Genomic DNA, 26025 nt, shown 5'->3' on the forward strand with positions numbered 1-26025 from the left:
TCCACCTCAGTGGCATTAGAACATAATTGTAGCTGCCCCTGTTGAGAAATTATATTTCTTTGCACTCCAATATGTCAGCACCAGAAACCACCCCATACTGGACATGATCATGATTTCTTGAGTGAAAGAGATTGTTTCTGTTCCCATAATGTGGCTCTCTTGTTCCTTAGCAGGAATATGCAAGGTGGCTGGAAGAGAAGTGATGTATAAGAAATAGGTTTGGACACACAGAATGGCATCGAGTGGCTGAGAGTTGTGTTCCTTACTGTGAAGCTGCCCTCTTAGAGGCATTGGGCCCTTCCTATGACAAGGAGGTAAGAAGAGACATAGAGAGGCTAGGCCTCTAAGAGGCCTTCTTGAGGCCTAAAGAGGAGAAGACAGTTTATAGTATGTTTAATGGTTGAAAAATTATAGAGAAAAAAATCCATTCATGGGGCAGAAGGAGAGAAAGGATACTAAGAGTAAACCACATGGAAGGAAAATCAGAGTAACTTTCAGAATCACTTGCTATGCAGAAAGAAAAGGAAGGCAGTATTAAGTTTGGGATATTAGAAAACAGGAAGCACATACAATAGAATGTTTAAATCACATTTCAACTGACAGGAAGCTGCTGCGAGTTTCTAAACATCAGGCAAATATTGAAACTAGGCGTTGATATAGTCACTTTCCATAAAGCTAGCATTTCCATCTAAACGGTATTTTGGAATGACCTAATTTTACCATATGGGTCAGCATGTATAGGTGGGTTTCTGTGTATCAGCATAGGAGATGGGGGCTGGCCAAATAGCTGGATGGGACAATCATATTCCCCACACCCACATATCCTAGCAGAATGGAAAGGGTATCTTGGACTGGAAAGAGTGGGAAACCCCCATCATTTTGAGGGATAGTGCTGGTGTGAGTAATGCAAACATTTCCCTAAACTTTCTCTACTTCAAACATCCAAATGAATTCCAGGAACTCTGGATGAAGACATTGCCACCCTGCTGGCATATCCCTCAGCAATGACCTCTTTCCCAGAATTGTGGTTGGGCAGAGGTGGGTAGCCATAGTGACCTGTATACATGAAGCTATGCTCCTCGGTGAATTGGTTCTTGTTTATCTGGCCTAGCATATCTTGTGGTCCGTGGTACTCATAAATGATGGGGCTTAAGAGTGAAACATGGGGTCAGTCCAGTTGTTGGATTCAAGTAGGATGGGATTGTTCCTGTTGGGTAGATGGGACTAACCAACCCTGCAGCCTTGGAGAAGGCCAAATAGACATTGCTAACAGTCAGCAGTAGGCTGGGAAAGTGCATGTAACATCCTTTGCTCTAGGATGTTACATAGTGGGTCCTGCAAGCGCAATGGACAGAGCACTTGAAAGTGAAAAAGAAACACGTTTGTTTTCAACCACCCTTCCATTTTTGACATTTTTTGAGGCAAAATTCATACAACATACAATTAACTACTTTAAAATGTACACTTCAGTGGTGTATTCACAATGTTGTGCAAGCCCTGGCTCTCTAGCTTTAAAACTTTTTTTTTCGCTCCATAAAAACACCCCACACCCATAAGTCACTTGCCGACTCCCACCCCAACCCCTAAGTAACCTCTAATCTTCCTTCCATCTCTCTGAATTTACATATTCTCAATATATCATATTAATGGACTCATATAATATGTGACCTTTTGTATCTGGCTTCTTTCACTCGGTATGTTTTCAAGATTCATCCAAGTTGTACCATGTTTTAGTACTTTGTTCCTTTTTATGGCTGAATAATATTTAATTGTATCATGTAACACAATTTGTTTATCCATCATAATAGACATTTGAATTGCTTCTACCTTTGGACCCTTAGGAACAATGCTATATAAACATTTGTGTACAAGTTTCTGTGTGGACATATGTTTTCCTTTCACTTGGATATATACTTAGGAGTGGAATTACTGAGTCATAGTTATTCTATCTTTAACTTCTTTTTTCTTTTTTTGAGATGAAGTTTCACTCTTGTTGTCCAGGCTAGAGTGCAATGGCGTGATCTCGGCTCACTGCAACCTCCGCTTCCCAGGTTCAAGTGATTCTCCTGCCTCAGCCTCCTGAGTAGGTGGGATTATAGACGGCCACCACCATGGGCAGCTAATTCTGTATTTTTAGTAGACATGAGGTTTCACCATGTTGGTCAGTCTGGTCTCGAACTCCTGACCTCAAGTGATCCACCTGCCTCAGCCTCCCAAAGTTATGAACTTACAGGTGTGAGCCACTGCACTCAGCCTGTCCTTAACTTTTTGGGGAGCTGCCAAACTGTTTTCCAAAGTGGCTGCACCATTTTATGTTCCCAGTAGCAATGTATATGGGTTCCTATTTCTTATCCCCACCATCATTACTTTTCTTTGTTTGATTACAGCCATCTTAGTGGATGTGAGGTGGTATCTCATTATGGTTTCGATCTGTAATTCTTGATCTTTCTTCAAGATCATCGATGTTGAACACGTTTATATGCTTATTGGCTATTTGTATATTTTCTTTGGAAAAATGTATATTCTAGTCCTTTGCCCAGTTTTTAATCAGACTTTTTGACTTTTTATTGTTGTGTTCTTCATATATTCAGGATATGAAACCATTATCAGATATATGATTTGCAAATATTTTCTCTCCGTAGTTTGTCTTTTTCATGTTCTTGATAATATCCTTTGACAGGCAAAAGCTTTTCATGTGTATGAAGTCGAGTTTATCTATTTTTTTCTATTGTTGCTAATGTTTTTGGTGTCAAATCTAAGAATCTGCTGCCAAATCTGAGATGATAAAGATTTTCTCCTATGTTTTCTTCTATTAGTTGTATAGTTTTATTCCTTATATTTAGGTCTTTGAGTTACTTTGAGTTATTTTTGTATGTGTTGTGAGGTAGCAGTCCAACTTCATTCTTTTGCATCTGATTATCCAATTGTCTCAACACTATTTGTTAGTGCTATTCTTTCTCCCATTTAATGTTCTTGGAATCCTTGCTGAAAATCAATTGACCATAGAGGTCTGCATTTATTTCTGGATTCTATCTTATTCCATTGGTGTATATGTCCACCTTATACCAGTAACACACTGTTTTGATGCAGCTTTGCAGTGAGTTTTGAGATCAGGAGGTGTAATTCAACTTCGCTTTTCTTTTCAAATACTGTTTTGCTGGCCAAGGCCCCTTGAGTTTTCTTATGAATTTGAAGATTGGCTTTTCCATTGTTGAAAAAAAAAAAAAAAGGCAATTGACATTTTGATAGACTGCACTGAATCTGTAGATGGCTTTGGAGACTATTGCCATTTTGATATCTTTTCTAATACATGAACACAGGATGCCTTTCCATTTATTTAGATGTTTTTAAATTTCTTCCAGCAATATTTTGCAGTTTTCAATGTACAAGTCATTTATGTCCTTCTTTAAATTTATTACTAGGTATTTTATTATTTTGGATGCTATTATAAAGGAGATTGCTTTTTTCATTTTATCTTCAGACTGTTCATTACTGGCATTTAGAAACACAGCTGATTTTGTGTGTTGAGCTTATACACTACAAGTTTGCTGCACTCATTTATTGGCTCTAGTAGTGTGTGTGTGTGTGTGTGTGTGTGTATTCTATGGGAATATAATCATATTGTCTGGAAATACAGACGGTTTTACTTCTTCCTTTCCAATCTGGATGCCTTTTATTTCTTTCTCTTGCTTAACTGCTCTGGCTAGGACTTTCAATACTATGTTGAATAGCAGAGGTGAACATGGACATCCTGGTCTTGTTCTTAGGAGAAAGGCTTTCAGTCTTTATTAGGTCTGATGTTAGTTGTGGGTTTTTCATAAATGCCCCTTTATCATGTTAAGACATGTGCCTTCTACTCCTAGTTTGCTGAGTGTTTTATTATGAAAGGGTATTAACTTTTGTCAAATGCTTTATCTGCATATATTGAGATGATCATGTCCCCACCCCCCCCACACACTTTGTTCTATTAGTGTGCTGTACTACATTGGTTGATTTTTTTTTTACATCAAACCGCCCTTAAATTCCTGGGATCAATCCCACTTGGTCATGGTTTGTTGGTTGGTTTAGTTTAGTTTCAGTAGTTAGTTTCAAACAACCAACTATTGGTTTCATTCCTTTTCTTCTATTTCCTATTTCATTTATCTCTGCTCTAATCTTTATTATTTCCTTCCTCTGCTGGCTTTAGTTTAGTTCGCTTTTCTTTTTCTAGTCTCTTCAGGTGTAAATTTAGAATATTAGTTTCAGGTCTTTCTTCTTTTTTAATGTAGGTGTTTACAGCTATAAATTTCCCTCTGGGCACTGCTTTCACTGTATCCCATAAGTTGTTGTATGTTGTATTTTTATTCTCATTCATCTAAAAGCATTTTCTAATTCCCCTAGTGATTTCTTCTTTGACTCATTAGTTCTTTAAGAGTATGTTCTTAATTTCTACGGATTTGCAAAATCTCCAGTTTTTCTCATTATTGATTTCTAGCTTTGTTCAATTTGATCAAACATACTTTGTGTAATTCCAGCATTTTAAAACGTATTGATAATTGTTTTATGGCCTAATATATGCTCTAACCTGGAGAAATCCCATGTACACTTGAGAAGTGTATTGTGCTGTTGTGCGGTACAGTGTTCTTATGTTTATTGCATCTAGTTGGTTTATAATGTTGAAACTTTCCTTACTGATCTTCCGTCTAGTTGTTCTATCCATTATTTAATGTGGAGTATAGAGGTCCCAAAATATTATTGTAGAACTGTCTACTATTTCTGTCTTTAATTCCATCAGTGTTTGCTTCACGTAGTTTGGAAATCTGTTGTTTGGTGCATACTTATCATTGTTATATCTTCTTTATGAATTAACCCTTTTATCAGTAAAAATTTCCTTCTTTGGCTCTTATGACAGTTTTTTTACTTAAATTCTATTTTGTCTAATATTAGTGTAACCATGTCAGCTCTCTTGTGGTTACTATTTGGATGGAATATCTATTTCCATGCTTTCACTTTCAACCTATATCTTTGGGTCTAAACTGAGTGTCTTGTCAGTAGCATATAATTGGATCATGTTGTTTTTAAATCCATTCTGCCAATGTCTGTCTTTTAATTGGTGAGCTTAATCCATTTACATTTAAAGTGATTACTGATAATAAAGAACTTTTGCCATTGTGCTATATATCATCCTTTTTGTTCCTCAGTTCCTCGTATACTGCCTTCTTTTGTGTTTGGTGTATTTTTTTTGGGGGGGGGAGTAATATCCACTTTGAATCCCACTTCATTTCCTCTTTTCTCTATTTTTAAGTTATTTTCTTAGTGGTTATCATGGGGATTACAGCTAACATCCTTTTATAACAATTTAGTATGATCACTCCCATTTTTTTTTTTTTTCATTTTAAATAGACTTTATTTTTCAGAGAATTTTTAGGTTCACAGCAAAATTGAGCAAAATGTATAGCGGGTTCCCCTATATTTCCTATATACCCATACCACACACAGCCTACCCCACTATCAACATCCTGCATCAGAGTGACAAATTTGTTATAACTGATGAACCTACATTAATACATCCTTATTATCCAAAGTCCAAAGTTTACAGTAGGGTTCACTTTTGTTATTCTTCATTCTATGAGTTCTGACAAATGCGCAATGAAATGTATCCACCATTATGGTATTATACAGAAGAGTAGTTACATTGCCCTAGAAATCCTCTGTGCTTAGCCCATTCATTTCTGTCTCCTCCTAACACCTGGCAAGCACTGACCTTGATCGCTCCTTTTTAATAATTATAATAGCCAACATTTATTGAGTGCTTACTGTGAAGAACCATGTTATACACTTTTCAATAGCCTTAAGAGTTTCCCATTTTATAGACTAAGAATCAAGTTCAAAGAAGTTGTCACTTATCTGAGGCCACCTAGCTATAAAGTGGCAAAGCCAGGTTTCAAACCAAGTTTGTCAGGCTCCAGAGACAAGGTTTTTGCCATTCACTGTTGCCTTGACGAGGATGATGATGGTGACAATGGTGGCGGTAATGGTTGTGGTGACGGTAGTGGTGGTATCTGGCAAATGTGTTGCCAGGCACTGTGCCAAGTGCCTCATCTACTCAATCCTCATAATAGCCATATGAAGTAGATGCTATCATTATTGCCATTTTGTAGATGAGCAAACTGAGGCTCAGAGGTTAGTTAACAGTCTCAAATGCACAGAACCTACTGAGTGGAGGCTAGTGACTATCACTATCCTTGAAGATTTTATTTTGATGATCTGCTACCTCTCTAGCACTGGAGATGGCAAGGGTGTAGGACTAGGCCTGTCCCTGAAAACTGATTGGTTGGTTTGGTTTTTGAAGCTCAAAATCCAAGGACTTAGTCTTTATATTATTTAGTTCTTTTATAAGGATACCTGAGTTCTGATGGCAATGCTCTCCTATGGGCAAATCTGACTCTGCCCTTGGCTGTCCAGCCTTAGTCATTGTCTTTCTAGTCAGGGGAGGACCGCCCTCAGGCTTCTGGGTACACGACTAGAGCTCAGAAATAGCCCCCTAATCGGCCTCATCAGCTTTGAAGGAGGCCACTGCAGGAGGGGCCTAAGTAGGCCAACACTTTAACCCAGTTACGTGAGGGCAGCTATAATCCAGGCTGATCATGTCTTGCTAAGCTCTCTGGGGGAGAAATGTCCAAAAGCGGCTTCCTGGGACCAAGTATCCCTAGATCTCACTATGCAGACACTACTCTCCCCTTCTGGAAGAGGTTGGCCTCAAGGTTACAAGGGCAGAGCTTAATTTGAGTGACTGCCAGGACTGAGGAAAGTTGGTGGCAATTCCTAACTGCAGTGAAATGCCCATGGTTCGGGATGTCCTAGGACAAAGTGCTGCTTTTCCTTGAAAGGCTTACTACCTAACTCTTCTTCCACCTTGCTGAAGGAGCTAGGGAAATCACTGTGTTCTGCATGGGCCAGACAGCCACTCACATCAACTCAGGGAGTTCAGAACATGCTGGGCTTCACACCCCCACCCCTACTTCTGCCCGTTCACCTCACCTCTGGCAATGACTTGCCCTAGGAGTTCCCCAGGGAAGCAGGCTGATTTGTCTGGCCAGGCAGTGGTTGGGAAAGAAAGAAACCAGAGCTATCGGGGTGGCTGGCCCAGCTTATCTGACTCCCTCCCTGCCACTTGGCACGGTGAGCTTCCTTATGCAGCTGTGCTCTGCCTCATCCCTCTCATGTCCCACAAACCATCTGTCCCAAGAGAGAGCTCAACAAAGTGGGTCTCCCTCTGGTCAAGAAGCAGATCGCTTTCCTGGCCTGGGTGGATGCTAGCAGGGAAGGAAGAAGAGGAATGTTAGAATGAGGCTGTATGCTGAAAGTTTGTATATTTTTCCGAACGCGTTTTCTCTAGCAAGAAGGTGACTTTCATGGGGGAAGAGGAAGAGGAATCTAAGCTAACAATTACAGTATTTAATTGATTATAAGATGTCTGTTATTTTATATACCACTGAAAAAGAAAAAAGTTGCTCATTAAACTGTCATGCCACTGATTTTAAGATGCATTCCAATTTTAGTGATGTTAAAATGTGAAAAAATGTGTCTAGAGTCCATGAAATAAACTGAGGTATCACCTGTCCTACAAACGAGCACCCACTCACATACACACCACAGACTGCAACCACACAGGGCACATTAAGGCAGAGTGGGTATGAGCACAGTCAAAAGCCCACTATCCTCTGTGCTCTGAGAACAAGCATAGCAACCAAACTCTCTGGAAATAGGAGCCCTTTGCACTGGACAGAACTTTGCGAAGCCCTCTCACGCCCATTGATCTCACTGGATTCCTCATAGATGTCCTGTGAGGCAAGCAAGACAAGGGTATTTATTACTGTTTTACAAGTGGAGTTCAGAAAACGTATGACTTTGCCAAGGGCACTCGGGACCTGAAAGGGAAGAAGTGGGACAGTAGGCCCTGCCTGCTCAGTCCTGCTAAATGCTGGTTTGACTACTACAGGACAACCGCTATTATTTAGGAAAGGGATAGAGATATAACTACTGAGGTTGTAAATGTCTTTTAACTCCTTTTCCCAACAACATTATTTACAAAACCTCAATATACAAGACAGAATATAAGTGGAGTTGTTCTTGGCGAAGCAAGGGGAAAGGCCAGACCACCACCCACTCTACTCCCACGCATTCCCACCTGAAGTGGCTTCTGAGGCACCGCCCCAGCATCACTGAGATGCTGAGGAACAATCTGGAAATCTCTGGAGCAAGGGAGCTTCAACTGTATTGGTAACGTTCTTTTTCTTTTTTTCTTTTTTTTTTTTTTTTTTTGGAGACGGAGTTTTTTTCGCTCTTGTTACCCAGGCTGGAGTGCAATGGCGCGATCTCGGCTCAACGCAACCTCCGCCTCCTGGGTTCAGGCAATTCTCCTGCCTCAGCCTCCTGAGTAGCTGGGATTACAGGCACGTGCCACCATGCCCAGCTAATTTTTTTCTATTTTTAGTAGAGACGGGGTTTCACCATGTTGACCAGGATGGTCTCGATCTTTTGACCTCGTGATCCACCCGCCTCGGCCTCCCAAAGTGCTGGGATTACAGGCGTGAGCCACCGCGCCCGGCTCGGTAACGTTCTTTTTCTTAAGCTGGATTTAGGTATTATTCTTGATACCTTTTGGTATATATCTTAAATACTTCGTTGTTTTAAAAGGCACTGCTATAGACGGTCAGGTCAAAGAGATGATTCAGAACCTGCCTGGAAACTTGAAAGCAAAGGAAGTTTGCTTTGAATTATGAGCCTGGGTGAGGCCTCCGCACTGAGATTTTGAAAGCTCTCCAGGTGATTAATGTGCAACAAAATCGACAACCCGCTGTACTGGAGTTATCTTGTTAGCTCTGACATGCTAGAAATCTGAGTGTATGTCTTGGAATTCACAGGATGGTTCCTCTGTTCTCAGGGGACAGAATACTAGAGAGCCCAAGGTCTTTCTAAAAATGCAATACCCATAAGCACAAGCCTCCTGAGTATAGAAAAGGGACAGCAATGGCAGGTTGGCATCACCTGGGCAAGCCCCTTGGATGGAGAGGGGAAGTGTGGAAGGGAGCAGAAGGGCCTGCTTGCTGGAACAGTGGTGGGGCTGAGAATAGGTTGTTGGACAGGAGAACAGCTCTGTGATTCATGCTCGGCCCTGTTTCCTAGCAGAGATGTGTCAAGGAAGCCTCCACCCCCATTGCAAAGACCTGCCTCAGTGTGAAATGCAGAGACTATTGGCTGGCTGAGATGTAGGAGTTACTGAAAGTTACCAAGTCAGCTGCGGAGGGCATCCATTAGCCACAGGAGAAACCTCTCCCTACTGCTTCCCTGGCTTTTAAACCCCTTTGCCCAGCAGCCCAGACATCCCAGGTGTGCAATTCAGATGCTGGGCAGGGTGCTGATTGTAGGGAGGGTAGGTTCAGGCAGTAACAGAGTCACTGACTTTTGACTACGTTGGACTTGCCTGTGGCCAAGGTTAGCAAACCACACATCCTTTGAATAAACCATTCCATTTTGTCAGGCTGACATCTGTGTATTTCTGTTCCTCCACTGGCTTTGGCAAACCAGGACAAGGGAAAAGCTCATTGGGGGATCAGGTTGTAACCATCTCGAGCTGCTTCCTACCCTTCACGGGGCTAGATGACACATTCCATGGGCTGGTGGGGCTATTGCCATGCAAACTAACTCTGTGTGCCCCCAGGGCGGAAGGGGTCACTCTGGTGGTGATTAATAGCTATCAATGATATGGAAAGGCCTCTGGACACCTTGCCCAGAGGTCCAGGGAAGAGTCAGGTGGAAGAGTTGCTGCTGGTCTCAGTGCTTTTCCCTCACAATACTGCCTGTTCATCCAGGACACCAACTATATAGAGCCCTGCAGAGAAGCAAGATGGGGCCCCTCAGCAGGAAGCTTGAGGTGCCTGGACAAAGGCATCCCAGCCCTATCCAGGAGAATTAATTGGATGGGCATGGCTTATGTAGCCTAGGGCTCTCCTTCAGAGAACACTGGCACCTCCTACCATATTTTAGCACTCAGGTATAAGATCCTTGTTCACTGAAAGGAACAGGTCCTGTGCCAGGGGCTGGAGGATGAATCAGATCCCACCTGTCTCTCAAGGAGCTTAACGTCTACGGAGGGAGAGAGACCAGTAATGAATCACGTAAGAGGGAGGCAAATGGTGGCCAGAGTTAGTACCAGGTGCTGTAGGAGTACAGTGGACTGGTACCTAACACAGCCTGGGGCTCAGGGAAGACTGCAGAGAGGAGCTCAACTTTGAGTGGAGGCCTGAGGACAAAAAGGGAGAATGGGGAGCTGAGGAAACAGCACAAAAGAAACAAATGGCAAGAATCTGGGAAACGGCCTGGCATGCCAAATGGGAGCACATCCCGCTGCAGCGAAGGGCCTCTGTGCAAGCTGCTTTTGGGAGTGCGGGGCTGAGGAGATGCATCTGAAGATGCTTACAGAGCCCAGGGCTGGTGTGTTACCCGGAAAGCGCCAGGGGCCCAGGGAAGTGATGCAGATTTGCATTTGAAAAGACTGTTGCCTGCAGGAGGGAATACACAGTAGAGTGGGGGTGGGGGTGGGGATGGCAGCAGGGGCAGATGCTTTGCCCAGGGTAGAGATGGCAATGGCCTAGGCCATTGGCTTTTTCAGCTCTCTTCCTCAAAAGGAACACATGGGGAAAGGACGTGAACCAACTCTCCTCACCTTCTCTCCACCAGTCTCTTTCCGTCCTTCCCCTTTGCCATATCCGGCCCCCTTTCTTCCGTGCCTTTCAGCTCTGCTTTGAGGCTACTGCTGGCAAGCCTTGATTCCTTTGTTTTCTGCACTTCTGGGCCTCTCCTTTCTCTCTCGTCTTCCACGCCACTGCCGGCTCTTCTTCCACTTCTATAAAGACCGGGGGGTCCCTAGGCAAGGGGTCTAGCCGGCAATGCCAGCACACTGGAAAGGCAGAGGAAACTGGCGGAGGGTAGAGAGCATGTGAGCTCTGGGGTCTAACAAAACTGCTTTCCAATTTCAGCTTGTCCATTTATTAGTGAGCCTTCATATTCTCAGTTTCTCCCTGCCAAACAATGACAGCATTGCCCGTCAGATAACCGTAGTTTAATGGGGATTCTAAGAGGTAACAAGGGCTGGGTGCAGTGGCTTACGCCTGTAATCCCAGCACTTTGGGTGGTTGAGGCGGGCGGATCACCTGAGGTCAAGAGTTCGAGAGCAGCCTGACCAACATGGAGAAATCCCGTCTCTACTAAAAATGCAAAATTTGCCAGGTGTTGTGGCACATGCCTATAATCCCAGCTACTCGGGAAGCTGAGACAAGAGAATTGCTTGAATCTGGGACACAGTGATTGCGGTGAGCTAAGATGGTGCCATTTCACTCCAGCCTGGGCAACAAGAGCCAAACTTTGTCTCAACAACAACAACAACAACAACAAAGAGGTAACGAGAGGGACTTAGCTCTGTATCTGGCATGCAGTTGGAGCTACTACTTTGCTGATAAAGAACCTGAGGCAGCAAGAGAAGTGACTTTTCTAGGCTGCCAATCTTCTAGTTCACGATTGCAGGGCCCTGCCTCATTCATAGCCTGGGTAACCAACCACTGGCAAATGAGGAAATGCACCTGCACTGGCGGCCACGTCTGTCTAGCTGTGTCCCCTGTAGAAACAGCAGCCCTGGCGAAAGCCTGAATAGGGCCTCTGTCCCGTGTAAAAAGGGCCAATCACAGTCAGCACGGGCTGCTCAGCCGGGAGCCTTGGAAAAGCAGGTCTGTTTCCAAAGGGTAGGCTATCTTGTTCATGGTCCGACCCATGCTGGGTGCAGGCCTGTGCTGAGAAGTGCTGGTGCAGAGCTGGCCTTCAGGAAATTTGGGTTGAGTGGGCCTGAATGTGTTTGCCTTCTCCAGCTCAGTCATCCAGCCTTGCCCAGTGCGCTTTGGGTCCCAGAGAGCCCAGCAAATGGGCCTGGCAGACAAGCCCTGCTAAGAGCAAATAGTCTGATGGGTCCCTGGCAGAAGTAGACAATGTGTGGGTATTCAAGGCCAACCAACCACACAGCTACCAGGACAAAGCTGTGCTGAGACAGCCCAGCTGTCCTTTGAGGGTCTTCCACAGTACGGAGGGCCAATGGCCCCTTTTGTCTACTTTTCAAAGCAGAGGGCCTTCTGAGAGGGTTCTGGGAAGCAAGGCCAGGACTCCTGGGTCTCATAAATCTTCTAATTAACAGTAAATGAAGAAAACATTATAGCAGTAAGTCCCATGGTGAGGGTTCCTTTTCATTCAAGGATCTCCAACAACAGAAACACTTGAGACTAGAATGCAGAATGCTAAGTAAACAAATTAATGACCATTTATTTCCAAAGGCAACTGCAGAAACCATTTCAGTACAATCAAAAGATTTTACAAAACAGAGAAAACACATTACAAAACGCCCCAAGAGGTGAGCAAACTGGTGGGGTCACAGAGCACGCAAGAACCAGCCTTACCCTGCTGCTGTTGAGGGAGAGTACAAAGACTGGTTCTAAAGAGAGCCACTGTGTGGGGTTTCAGGGGAGACAGTGAGGGGTCTGTCCAGTGCACAGCAATCCCAACTGGAAATTGAGGAAGGATGGGGTTAGGGGAAGAGGGGCAGAGGCATTTGCTAAGCTCCTGGAAGAAACCATTACAGATGAGCCTATCATTCTCTTCACTACAGTAACACCAATATAAATGAAGGATTCATTAAAACAAAACACAGCATTGACACCAAAAGAAGCAAGAGTTTTCGAAACAACAGCTTTTTTTGAAATGACTTGTTTTGTTTTATTTTTCATGGGGTTTCTGTCTGTTTCGTGCCATGAGTAGCAAACCAGTGTACAAAAATGTCACAGACGAGCAACAAGCGACTAGGTTTTCCTGAGCCCAAATCAGCTCACTCTATGTACATAAGAGGGCTGCCTCCCTGTCACTGACTCTACCCAGCACAGAGCAGGCAGGATGGGCAGTTGGGGGGGAACCCCTTCCCAGCCTGGGGCCTTGCCGAGGAGCGCACGAGGGCCTGCAGGAAACCCGCCATAATCAGCATCAGTGTCTTCTCTGAGAGCATCACACATGGTCCTTTTTTCCTCCTCCCCTACCTCCCCTTCAGTAGAAACCGGTAAGAAAACCCTTTTCGGGAGGGGACAGATAACTCTGGGTCAACGTCTACAAATCCAGAGAAGTATTTTTGGCAGAGGGAGTGGGGAAAACAGCCCTTCTGCTGCCCCCTGAGCCACCTGGCTCATCTGCAGGGCACTGCCCTGAGCAACAACCAGTGCACAGAGACGTGCTGACAACTTGCACTCTGTGGGGAGCTGTGCCCACTTCATAAGACACTGAATTACCAATGATTACAAATATAAAAACCCCAACATAGGCTACAGCAAAAGGGATGATCTGACAGCTAGACTGAGCTACTGTACAGTAAAGTTCGCCGATCGCCCTGGTTAGCCCAGGGACCCTGTAAGTAGCTTCTACGAATGCGATGAAGTTCGAGGAGAGAGAGAGAGAGAGATTGCTGACTTAGGAAGACTGAGTCTGTGGCTTCAGAATCCCGCATGCCCTCATAGGTTGACAGAGGAATATGTTACTGTTGTGCCTTTGGGAGGAAGGTGGGTCAGATCATCTTTGGTGAACAAAACCAAATACTGAGGGCCGGGAGGACCCGAAGTAGGCGTCACTGGGTCTCTGCTATTCGGAGTGGATGCCACAAGTTGGCCAGCTCCACAGACTATACTCCTTGGCCCACATCCCTGGTCAAGGCTACCTGGGGGCCGGAGGGAGCACTCTTTTCCCTTTCCGAGGCCATTTGAAAGGAAACTGCCCTCTTCTACAAACACCCTCATACATGCGCAGAGCTCCCACATGCTGGCAAATGGCACATGGAAATCTGGCTGGGGAACCGGCTTGGCACTGACAGCAAAGCCCTGAGGAGGAGCTGGGAAAACAGGCCCACTGGCCACTGGGTGTGCAAGCTCCAGCTTCTCCCTCACTCTTGTACCAAAGCTGGAGCAGCAGAGGGTCAGCATTGGGCAGATATGTGGGCTACCCTGTAAGGCAGGTTGCCAGGGGTCTGGTTGGGTTCCTTCTCTCCACGTTGGCTTGGCCCAAGAAAAGAGTGAGATTCAGACCAGTTCAGATGCCTGCCGCTCCCCAATGCCCCAAATAGAGGCCATGGCTCCCTGTGAAGTCTATTGACTGGGCCACCTCTGTTCTTTCAACCTACATGTTTCTGAGCCAATCTGGCCCCCAAAGCCCTGCATGTCCCCTTCACTTCTTCCTTCCCCTGACAGGTGGACCTGTCTCTAGCTTGGCCATGCCAGGCATGTGGCCTTTGCTTTCTTCTCTCCTTCCAAGCACCAGAAAGTGCCCTCCAGAATGGGGCGCTGAGCTGTAGCCAGAGCAAATGTAAGCTTGTGGAGGCATGCCAACATGGGGAAAGCTCAAGCTACTGGGCAAGCTGTGCCATGCCACAGAAACGAGGAGGAGGAGGAGAGGGCCTACACAGTCATACCGCCTGACATTCCAAAGCTAGTGCTCAGTTGAGGCACAGATCCTCTGCTGGCAGCAACTCCAAGTTCTGGTGGAGGACAGGCCAGGCCCTCAAGGGCTCCTCCCACAACCCCCTTCCAACTTCTCCTTTTGTAGAGGCCATAGGGCACTGGGGCCTTGTATGTTTCCTCATCTGCCATTCCTACATGTAGCAGTTTGATAATGGGCAGGGCCAATCCAGCCATTCAAGAGGTACCTCTCCTAAAGGGCAACCCTAGGGTGAGAGGCACTTAGAAAAGGTTGGCCCTGCCCTCAAAGAGGGCCGAAAACAAAGCTTACACATCAAAAGGAGCTCAGGGTAATAAGAGCACTTGGTGTTCTCCCCTCCTGCTCCCCAAGCCCTGGGGACTGATAGCCTCAATGTCTGCAGGCCTCTGCAGAAGGACAGTCCCTCCCAGGGTTGCTTCCTGTAGGTCCATTTGCTACAGTTACGACCACTGAAGCACTGAAGCTCAATGTAGCTCTACCACGGTCAAACTGGAAATACTTGAACTGGCCTAGGTCAACTGTGTTGCCTAGAGTGGGAGAGGGGAAGGGAAGCTCATCAGACAAAGTCACCAAATGATCTTTTCTGTTCTTAAGCAAATCTGTTCCTAGTGGAAGTCAACACAGAGTCAGCAATGTCCAGCCACTGCCTGCCTTCTTGAGGTCTGTGCATAACTGAGCTGAAGTCCTGCAACAAAAGCTCCTCTTTGTGGAGCACCCGAACCTCCGCTCATGAGGACCTCATGCCTTGGCAGCCCCCTTTCCACCTAGACATGGGGCTTTGGGGTAGAAAGGATGAAGAGGATGTGACGTCCCCCATATTAAACAATTCAACACTGAGTCTGACTATGCTGAAGAAATCTGGCCCTAGGGAAACAACACTGGCAACAGCTATAGCTCCTCAGACCCAGGATGCTGTCATTGCCTGTCAAGCCAAGAAATGGATCTACACGGTCTTCCAGAAGTGGGCCCTGATGCAAGGATTCTCCAAACCCAAAAAAACAACCAAGCAGCCAATTCCAGCTCATTCTTCCCTGAAGCTGCCTGGGGGCAGGAGGAAGGGGAGGTAGGAGCGGAAGGGACAGAGCGAGGCACTCAAGATTAAAATGGTATCTATTATCAACATTTACCTAAAATGGAGTATATGATTCAAATCACAGTTTTCTATGCTCACTTCTGATTGGGATGCGCATCAGTTCTCAGCTCTCACAGGCAGAATTTACACAGGTTGCTGCCTAGTACTGTATATATCTTGACCCTCTTCATTTTGGATTTGTCATTGCAATAGATCTCCAACTCTCTCAATGGAATCTAGCCCTTGGGCTGGGTGGTGCCCTCCCCTCCCATCCCAGGCAGCATCCTGGTGGCTGGTTGGCTGCTGGCTTTGAGTCATGGGACATCAATGAGAAGAATCTGGCTGGTTCTGTCTTGACCATGAGCTGGGAAATCCCTCTGCTCTGGGCTTCCTGCTGGTATAGAAACAAGGCCTCAGTCCCCTATGGTAAGGTCTGTGCTGGAGACGAAATGGGATGCCAGCATAAACCTGGAGATCCCTGGCAGTGGAGAAATGAAATGCAACCCAATCTCATTGCTTTGATGCCAAAAAAAAAACTACTACTTGTTGTTCCCTTTCTCCTCAACCAGCTGTTGTTAAAGCACCGACAAGCAGAGTGAAAGATCCACTGACTGCGATCTCCTCATGTAAGGCCACTAGGAGCAGAGAGAAAGAGCCAAAGGGAAAGAGGAAAATCCAACGCCCAGCACTACATGCCAGGCTCAAGGAGACATCCTAGGGAGAAGAGCTGAGGAAGGAAGAGTGGTAGAAGAAAGGGACAGAAAGGAGGAAACAGAAATATGCCACACATCCTACTGCCCTCTCCCATGATTTCATCAAGAACTGGGTGTTCTCCAAGTCAAACTGGGACTTGCTTCCTCAGGGAGAAAAAACAAAAAACAAAAAACAAAAAACAAGCACCTTCAGTCTATTTTCTTGGCTGGAAGCCGGAGCAAATCCAGCAGATATTTACACAAGGGCCCAGCCATGTATGAGAACAGGATGACCAGCTTCCCGTGGGTCATGGTCATGAGAGTCTGGTGTCCCGAGGCCCAGATGCGATACCAGGGGCCGTAGAATGGGTCTGAGATGGCCGGACACAGCATGTTGTTCAAATTCACTTCGGTGACCTGCAGGGACAAGGGAGGTAGAGTAAGCGTTCACCATCCTTAGGCTTTCTCTGGCTTCTGCCAGTTCAGCCATCTCTACCTAATGGGGGACTGGACAAGGAGGGATTGACCAATCCCCACCTGTTTATAAAGGGATTTCTTCTCTCCCCTTGGTTTTCTGAGTGAGTCAAGGCTAGAGCCCTCTGGAGGTGATGGGGAAGGGCTGTCCCATGGAAAAGCTGTTCAGTTTCGCTTACGGTCTTGCCTTCTGTTTGGGCCCAGAGGCTGTTGCCATTTGTGAACATCTACTATGTGCCTAGTCCCCGGAGAGGTGTTATAGGCTAAAAGTACAGCCCACAGCGTGGTCCCTGCCTCCACGTAATTGGCAGTCAATCAAGTGTGGGTGGTCAAAGGTTTACTATATCTGACCTCAAACCAGACAGGGTTCATCCAATTTTATACTTCATGAGGAGGTCTGAGGAGCATACAATATGGGGGCTGAGTCCTCAGAGAAGATTTCATGATAGAAGTGGTACCTGAATGGACTCATGAAAGATGGATGGGGGGTTATGGTGAGGAATGGGGTGAGGGGAGCCGTCCCTGTAGGAGGCATGGCCTAAGCATGGTATGTAGGGTGACATGAGCACACTGATGCCTCTGGAATCAGGGATCCCAGTGGAGAGCAGCGAGTGGTAAGGGTGTGAACATCGAACAGCTTCCTTCTGAGAGCACAGGAAGCATCACATTTTGGCAAGGAGCTCAGACTAAGCCCCCAGCAAACCAGAGCAGCGCCATACACCAGAATGAAGAAGAGAAAGTGACTGCTTCTACAAAGGTGTTGGGGACATCGGTCACACGCCCTAGTCATGCTAGGTCACGCGAGGCTCCACATTGCTAATGCTCCGTTATTGCCGCTTACACACAAAACCAGACATGCCACACCTGTCCCGAGGACAGTTATGGCAGCTGCCTTCCAAAGCCCTTCAAGCCTGTTCACATGAAAAACATGTCCTCACCACCTCTCAGGGAAGTTGGGGCTTTTATACCATGTCACAGAGAGGTGGAGAACTCTGTGCCCTCAAGGGTAAGGTGACTCTTTTAGAGCAGTGGCAGAACCAGCACTTGAACTTGGGTCTCCTGACCCCCAGCCCCAGCCCTGAGCTCTTCCTACTCATTTTGCCACTGATATACACTCTTGCATTCAGCAATTTTGGGCTCTGAATAACTCAGCTACTGAGTCCAATCATTCTTCATGCTCCAGGAAGTTCTAAACACCCCAGAATGCCACAGGATTTCCCCAACACCACACTTCTACTGGATCTGAAACTCAGAGAAAAGCCCAGGCTTCAAGGCCTATGAATGGGCCCAGGATGGACCCAAAGTCAGAAGACTTCCCCCAGGCCCAGGGCCAGGGTCAGGGTCCTGCCTCCCCATGGGTTCCACAGCAAACCACTTTCCAGCTGCAGCTCACTGTTTCTGACCCAAGTGGCCATGAGTGAAAGGCATCCTTGCCTCCCCAGGGATGAAAGAAACAGTCATTACTAAAAGACTCAGAAAACTCTTTGGAGAGGCCAAGGATGTGAATCTATGAATCATAAATCAGCAACCCAGACACAACAATCTGACATCCTGGCCTTTAGCATCTTGTATTTTCAAAACAAAGTGATACGCCAGCGCCAACCAGGATTATCAAGATTTATGAAGAACTGCAAACAGAGGGGATAGAAGGGGATATAACCAAACTTACCAGGCCGAGGATCTGCAAGACGCCGAAGTGATAAAAGAACATGAGGCCAGTTGAGAGAAGAGCCCACCGGAAACTGCTGAGGGGCTCTGGAGTATAAGCACCTGGAGGAAGAAGGGAGACAGTGAAATGGCAGGAATAGTGACTCACTTCTCCTTTGCACCATGAGGGTGCAGGTAGTGAGGTCACAGCTGCTGCCTGATGACTGTTCCTTCTACTGATCAGTGGCAACTACTCGAGACAGCCCTACTGATTAGCTGGGTACTCAAACCAGCCCCTTCCTGCCCTCTGTTTCTGGGGCCATTACAAAGGGAGGACTTTTTTTTAAATCATAAAAGTAGTATGTATTCATTAAAGAAAAATTTCACATGAGTTTGTCTTTTTGGTCATTTTCTCTATGCCTCAGGATTTTTTCTTTCCTTTTAAAATTAATATTTGCAATCTTACTGTACATATAACATTATATATATATATATATATATATATATATATATATACATGTTATATATGTTATGTAAAAAACATGAGGAAATAAATGTGGGAATGAAGGCTATACATGTTATATATAACAGTATATATATATATATATATTTGCAATCTTACTGTACACATAGCAGTATATATATATATATATACACTGTTACAATCTTACTGTACATATAACATATACATATATACTGTAACAGTATATATATATGTTATATGTACAGTAAGAATGCATATATATATATATATATATATATATATATATATATACTGTTATATATAACATGTATAGCCTTCATTCCCACATTTATTTCCTCATGTTTCTAAAGAGAAATGTCATTGAGGAAGTATGGTGTAGTGGTTGAGAATGTCAACTTTGAAGTTAGATTTGAGTTCAAATCTTGACTCTACCGCTTATGTGCTACGTGAAAAGTTGTTTAAAATCCTTATATCTCAATTTACTTGCCTATAACATGGAGACAATAGTACTACCTACTTCTTAGTGGTGGAGGAATAAATAAAACTATATTGAGAGCTCTTAGTTCAGGCTCTGGTACAATGTAAGTGCTCAGTGAGTGTTAGATGCTGGCATTATCATCATTATTATTCAAATAACTGAAGGATCTGCCAACTTTCCCCCAGGGATATGAAAAATGATATATTTTCCTTCTATCATTGCTAAAAAGTACCATCCCCGTAGGCCTGAATGTATTCCAGAGCTTGGAGAACGGAGGCATACTTTATAGGATGTTGTGGGTTTCTCTCTGGGTTTGAACTCAGAGGGGGTGCTCAAGAATGAAAGGGACCTAGAACCCCCACGCCAAGCAATTAGGGGTGACATCACATCCCGGACTATTATTTTCCAAAGTCAGTCTTTCACTGATTTATCCACTCATTCAACAGTTATGAGGCACCTTGTGTATTCCAAGTTCTGTGCAAAGCTTTGAGGATAGGAAGATAAGGCAGGCTCCCTGCAATCACAGACTCACAGTCAACAACCACAACACAGTGCAGCTGGTGGGATGACTGAGCTCTGTGCCACCTGTTATGGGAAAACAAAACTCAGCCAGGGGGACAAAGAATGTTTCTTGGTAGAGCAAGCATTGGTGCAAAATCCAGAAGGACAAACAGGACTTAAGGAGGGGCCTACGAATTCCAAAGTACAGGCCTGCATGGAGGCAGACAAGAGCAGGACAATTCACAGAACTATGGATAAGAGTTCCATGGGGCCACAGGGGAGAGTGTGATGGGGCAGTGGCAGGTATTAGACTCAAAGGTTGGCAGGGCTGGTTTGCTCCAGGCTGGCACATATGGGACACTGGAAGAAGCCATGCTGAGGGCTTTGGGCTTCATCCTATGCACCAGGATCAGGAGCACAAATGCCCCAACTCAAAGGTAGATAATCAGAAGCAGGAGTGTGACCAGGGCTTAAGAGATGCTAGGAGATGCTGGAGACTGTCAAACTGAAAAGCCCATACCCCTTCTAAAGAGGGCAACCACTACTCAGCTCCATCCAATCACTGCCCTGAAGGGATGCAGACCCAGAGTTACCAGGTTTTTTTTTTTTTTTTTTTTTTCCAATTTTGCAAGAGAAGCCAATATACATGAATTTTTATGTGAAATTTCCTGATTTTCCAATGTTGGCGACTCATTCAAAATGTATTAAGAACACTCAATGGACCAAGCAAAACATGTCATCTGTATGGATTTCAGCCCAGGGGTGGCCAGCTTTGAGCTCTGCTGTGGAGTCACAGAAAGTGGTGGAAGTTTTGAAGCAGGAAGGTGAGGTGATCACATGTGTGTTTGCAAAAGATTGCCCTGGCTGGTGTACAGGGGATGGACCGAAGCAGACAGAGTCGAGGCAGGAAGGCCGGTACGAAGACTGCTGCAGGGGCCCAAAAAGAGAACAGGATGACTGGCTTTGGAAGGCGACAGCAGCAAGCTTGGAGGAGAGGGGGTTAAAACTCACCATGATGTGGATGAAGACTGGAGAAGATTGTTAGGGAGATAGGGGTTGGTAAGGGAGAGGAAGAATCCTGGAAGACTCCCAGGGTTCTGGCTTGGCTATCACTGGGTTGATGGTGCCATTTATTGCAATGGAGAAGAGAGGTAAAGGCAGATTTGAACAGAAGGAAGACAATAAGGCCAAGTTTAGACATGAAATTGAGGTCTGCGGCAGCTGCCGATACTCTAGGATACAGTGTCATGGATGAAAGCATGGGCAGTGAAGCTCAACAGGTAAAAGTTTGCAAATCCTGGCCCCATCACTTATCAACTTCGGGGCCTTGCGAAAGTCTCAGCATCTCTTGAACTCAATTCTACTCACCTATAGAATGGGGTGGCACTGCCCAATTCACAATATTGTTGGAGAGATGAGCTAATATACCGTAGTTACAGTATTGTATCTGTGATTTAGCAAATGCTGATTATTTTCATTATTATATGAGTCATAAACTCAGTGAAGAGGATGGTGGCGAGCTTGGCGAGGTAGGTGTTATCAGCACACAGTAGTAACTGAAGTAATGGGAACATAGGTATTAAGAGAGAAGGAAAAGGCCAGAGGCGGAATGCCAAGGAAAATCATGTAAGGAGAGCACGTGGAGAGGAGATGAGAAAGGAGGCTTTCTTCAGCGACTAAAGTGGGGACCAGGGGTGGGGGCTCTTCTGTGGGAGAAGCTCAGGTTTGCTCCAGGCTCATGGCACATCTGAGTCTGAAGGACCTTTTCAAATATAGATATCATTCCCTCCATTTTATAGACGGAGAAATTCCAGCCTGGAATAGGGGCAATGTCACAGCCAAAGTCAACACGGAAGCACTGAAAAAATGAACTCTCACACACTGCCAGGGGACTCACTAGGGAGTTCAATGCTCCTGTTGCCACTTGTGAAGACCTCCAGCACACCAAGTTGGACTGTCTCTTCCTTTGTCTGTCCGACCCACTAGACCAAGTGCACCTCAGGGTCGAAGACCATGTCAGGCCGCTTCTGCATTCCTAGCATCTAGCACAGTACTTGGTGTGTGAAAATGCACTGAGTTTTGCCTTTAGGGCATGCACACATTCCTGTCTGCCGAATGAGTGTGGACTGGACACTGTGTAGTCACCCTGGCTGTGGCCAGCATACAGGGGAAGAGAGGACCTGAAAGACTGACAGGTGCTTAGGCTACCGCTCCTCCCACTGCTGGAGCCCCCAGTCTGCTGTCACAGGTGTCCTCTCCCTCCATCCTTTCTGCTCGGCGCCCCCCTAGTGGCAACTGCGCAGCAGGGCCACGCCCTGTGAGTCAGGTGGCAGTGTCAGGAAAGCAGAGAGTGTGTGTGCGTGGAGAGGGTGTCCTCAGCCAGGAGGCAGCTCTGCAGCCAGCCCTGGGGAAAGCCAGGACAAGGCTTCGGCCGGGGAAGCCCTCCAGTCATCGTGTTCCTCCCCTGTCTTGCCCTGTGCTGCAGAGGTAAAGGAACACTCACAGATGCTACCAGGGGACACGTTTCTCAGTGCTCTTACTGCCCCTTGCCCAAACCCCTACTTTAGTAGCATTCATTCTGTGTAGCATCATCTATCCCATACCAGACTTAGTTCTCTGAGAGAGGGGCTGTTTCTGAATTACCTCTTCACGTCCAGCACCTGGTACACAGTGGGCACTCCAAAAATTATCACTGCTTGGGTGAATGACTGGTATAGACTTTCTGGAGAATCATAAAATGATAACCCTTTGGCTCAAAATTACTACTTTGGAGACCACCATCAAACACCTAAAAATTCCAACAAACCACCCTTATTTGTGCAAAGATATTTACACCTGCACTATCTTTAATATTGAGAAACTGGAAACAAACCCAGTGGGGAGACAGTTACATAACACAATGTTGATACGTCCACATTGTGCAACAGAGTCCACTACCATTCAAATGACAGCCAGCCAAACTATATATCTGTCTATGGCTAGTATTGTCAAGGAGAAAAAACTCAAAATATCAAGTAATACACAAATGATAGAAAACACAATTTAGCAGTTTAAAAACAAAGGACTTGGGGCCAGATAGCCAGTCTTGGGTTTGAGTCATGGCTCTGCCACCACCCACAGGAGTGACCTCGGGCCAACTGTGCTGCCCCTCTAAGTCTGTTTTCCTGTTGGTGGACTGAGAGTAACATCTACTTCTAAGGGCTGGTGAGTAGAATAAGAGAGATATAAAAGCATATACGACAGCTATCCTGGCATGCAGATGGCTGTTGCTGTTTTTTTATCACAGTTACCACAACCATCTAAAATCTTATAAAAGACTGGAAGAGGATGGGGGAATCTTCTAAAGAGGTGATCTTCTCTATGAAGCATGACTTCCACTATGGCACTGCCTTTCACTGTTGTTGATTCTTTTCATTCAAAAGTTGATCAAGTATTCAAATTCTTTGAAAAAATAAAGAGAAAAAGAGAAAGTACTCTGAGAATAGATGATCCAGTCTACACAGATATATGCAAATTGCAATGCAAACACACATCATTCTCTTTTCTATATACCTGCATGTGGCCTGTGGGAAAATCCCAGTGAAAACCCAGTTTTCTTCTAAAGGAAAACAGAAACCAAAGCACTTTCAAAAAATTAAACATATAAAACCTTTTTCTACTTTAAGAAAATCTGTGGCATTTTTTGCTAGCATCTTATATCTCAGGAAGAGAGAAGCATGTCAGCTGTAAAGGTAGGGGGAAACCTAGATAATAGCTTTTTCTAAAATCGATTTCTGCCAGAAGCAAGTTTTATGAGTCCTGGGAAAAAAGTCAATTGCACCACCAGCCGTCAAGACTGATACCCATAGGCCTCCCAGGGGCCCCTTTTTTCATCCTATAATCCCACCCATGAAGGACTTATACCAAGGAGATGAGACTGGGCAGGGTGGCATCCCATTCTTCAATCTTATTCCTGCTTCCTTCAACTTGCTCACTTATTCATGGTACCCATTCACTCAACATCTATGGAGTCCACACTGGGAGTGAGACTCTGTGCCAGGCCTTGGAAAGAAGGAAGCAAAGATAGTCCCTGCCCTTGAGAACTACCTGTGGTTTACAAGTGAATGATGCAATGGTATAGTAAGTGCAGTAAGTAACGGGGAGACTGAGGAAAAGCAGTTGGAGAGGATGACAGTTGAGGTGAGTTTTGCAGAACCAGAAGGGGTTGGGGCAGGGCCTTGAAGGAAGGAGGGTACACTCCAGGCAGAGGTTATAGCCTGAGAAAACGTGTGAAGACACGAAATAGCATGCGATTTGTGTGCAATTACAAGCAGTTCTGTGTTACTGGAAAGCAGAGAACTTTGTGAGAAAGGACACGTGTCAGACGAAGCTGGAAGAACAGGCAGGTGAGGCTGGGTCATGAAGAGCCTTGTTTGCCATGCCGGGAACTTGGCCTTTATCTTATACACAGTGAAAAGCCACTGAAAGGTTTTAACAAGGAGAATAAAAAGGTCAAATTTATGTTTCAGCTACCTAGACAGCTCTGGCAGCAGTGTGGACAATAGACTGGAGAGGGACAAGACTGAAGACAGGTTCAAATGCTATTGCAGTAGCATAGAGGACTTGGCGATTTGTCAGACAGGAAGGAGACATCTAGAGCAACTTCCAGGTCTATGACTTCAGTAACTGAGAGGAGGTAATTTAGGGAAGACATAAGCTCAGGTTGGGGCATGACAGCACTGAATGCCAATCCACTACACCAGCAGATGTCTCCAATAGACTGTTTCAGGTCTAGCACTCAGGAGAGGGAGATGGCCTGGAAACAGGACTTGGGGTATGGATATGACCAATGAGACGGAGACCACAAAATGCGATAAAAAGATCAAGACCATCCTGGCCAACATGGTGAAACCCCATCTCTACTAAAAATACAAAAATTAGGCGGGCGTGGTGGCACGTGCCTGTGGTCCCAGCTACTCGGGAGGCTGAGGCAGAAGAATCGCTTGAACCCAGGAAGCAGAGGTTGCAGTGAGCCAGGATTGCGCCACTGCAGTCCAGCCTGGCAACAGAGCAAGACTGTCTCAAAGAAACAAGAAAAGAAAAGAAAGGAAAAGGATCAAGGAGGAAGCCTGGAAAACAGCAACAGTCAAGTGGCTAGAAGAAGGAGAAAGATCCATAAGAAGTCAAGATTAAAGACAAAATTAAAGAGGCAATCCTAAAACTAGGAGAGAGGTGTGCTGGAAGTCAGGAGAACATCAATTTCCAAGAAGGAAAGGATCAACAATGTTAAGTGCTCTATTACTTTCTCTGACCAATAAATAAGGTAGCAACTTGCTACATGTTGCTAATTACATTTAAATGAATTAAAATCAAGCAGAATTAAAACTTCGGTTTCTCAGTCACATCAGCCGCATTTCATGTACGCAGCCGTCACATGTGCCTAATGGCCACCATATTGCACAGAGCAAAGATAGAGTACTCCCATCACCACAGAAAATTTCGTTGGGAAGACACTTTTCTATAGGGGTACAGTAAAGACAAGCACTTCCACTGGGCTTGGCAACATGCTGATCACTAGTTGGTAATCTTTGCAACAGCAGTTTCAGGAAAGTAGCAATGCAGGCGCTGGATGATGAAAGAGGAAGAAGAGTTTTCTATGTGTATAAGGTAAAGAAGGAAATTCCAGGAAAAGAGAACAGGATAGGCAGAAATCACAGATAAATCATTAGTTCAATTCCCTATATTCTCAATCTCTTTTCTGAATGTTCCCTTCACCCTTTTGTTCTTAGCCAACCTACCTCTCCTTGCCTGCTTCATCTGCGGCCCTCTAAAGTAGTGACTGATTTTTCTCCTTTGGCCCATGTAGGTAGAACGGATAACTTCTTTCTTTTCATTGCAGTGCCCAGACGAGTAGCCCTCCATTCTCCCTAAAATCCCACCACTACCATACTGTACCACCAGCTATCCTTCTGTTTCACAGTCATCTACAGATATATGGGTCATGGCCCTCATTCCTTGAAGATATTAGTAACTGACTCACTACCACCCATCAGATTTCTTGATAATTTCAACATGCATCTTGATGAACCTTCCAACATCCTGGTCTGTCAGTTCCTTGGCCTCTTCTCAATGACACTGCCCTCTA

General features: G+C 45.3%; 2 protein-coding genes across 18 annotated transcripts in view; one reads left to right on the top strand and one right to left on the bottom strand.

Moving 5' to 3' along the window:
- AMMECR1 (AMMECR nuclear protein 1) overlaps positions 1-10537 on the top strand; it is a 142592-nt gene extending 132055 nt beyond the window's left edge. Inside the window, exon 8 of one of the 3 annotated variants that reach the window (XR_012515651.1) lies at positions 174-10537. The gene's annotated coding sequence lies outside the window, so the exon portion shown is untranslated. The remainder of the gene's footprint in view (positions 1-173) is intronic. The other 2 variants (XR_012515652.1, XR_012515653.1) reach the window with 2 other exon arrangements.
- A 5985-nt stretch (positions 10538-16522) lies between these two features.
- Positions 16523-26025, bottom strand: part of TMEM164 (transmembrane protein 164) — a 171861-nt gene continuing 162358 nt past the window's right edge. For 14 of the 15 annotated variants that reach the window (XM_039464045.2, XM_039464046.2, XM_039464044.2 and 11 more), the window contains 2 exons: positions 18461-18561; positions 16523-16734 (listed from right to left, as the gene is read on the bottom strand). In XM_039464045.2, coding sequence (XP_039319979.1) covers positions 16528-16734; positions 18461-18561 — 308 coding nt within the window. In that variant the 3' untranslated portion in view covers positions 16523-16527. Of the gene's footprint in view, positions 16735-18460; positions 18562-26025 lie in introns of those variants that run through there. The other variant, XR_012515655.1, reaches the window with a different exon arrangement.

This window comes from Saimiri boliviensis, chromosome X (assembly GCF_048565385.1).
Source record: "Saimiri boliviensis isolate mSaiBol1 chromosome X, mSaiBol1.pri, whole genome shotgun sequence".
Classification (NCBI taxonomy): domain Eukaryota; kingdom Metazoa; phylum Chordata; class Mammalia; order Primates; family Cebidae; genus Saimiri; species Saimiri boliviensis.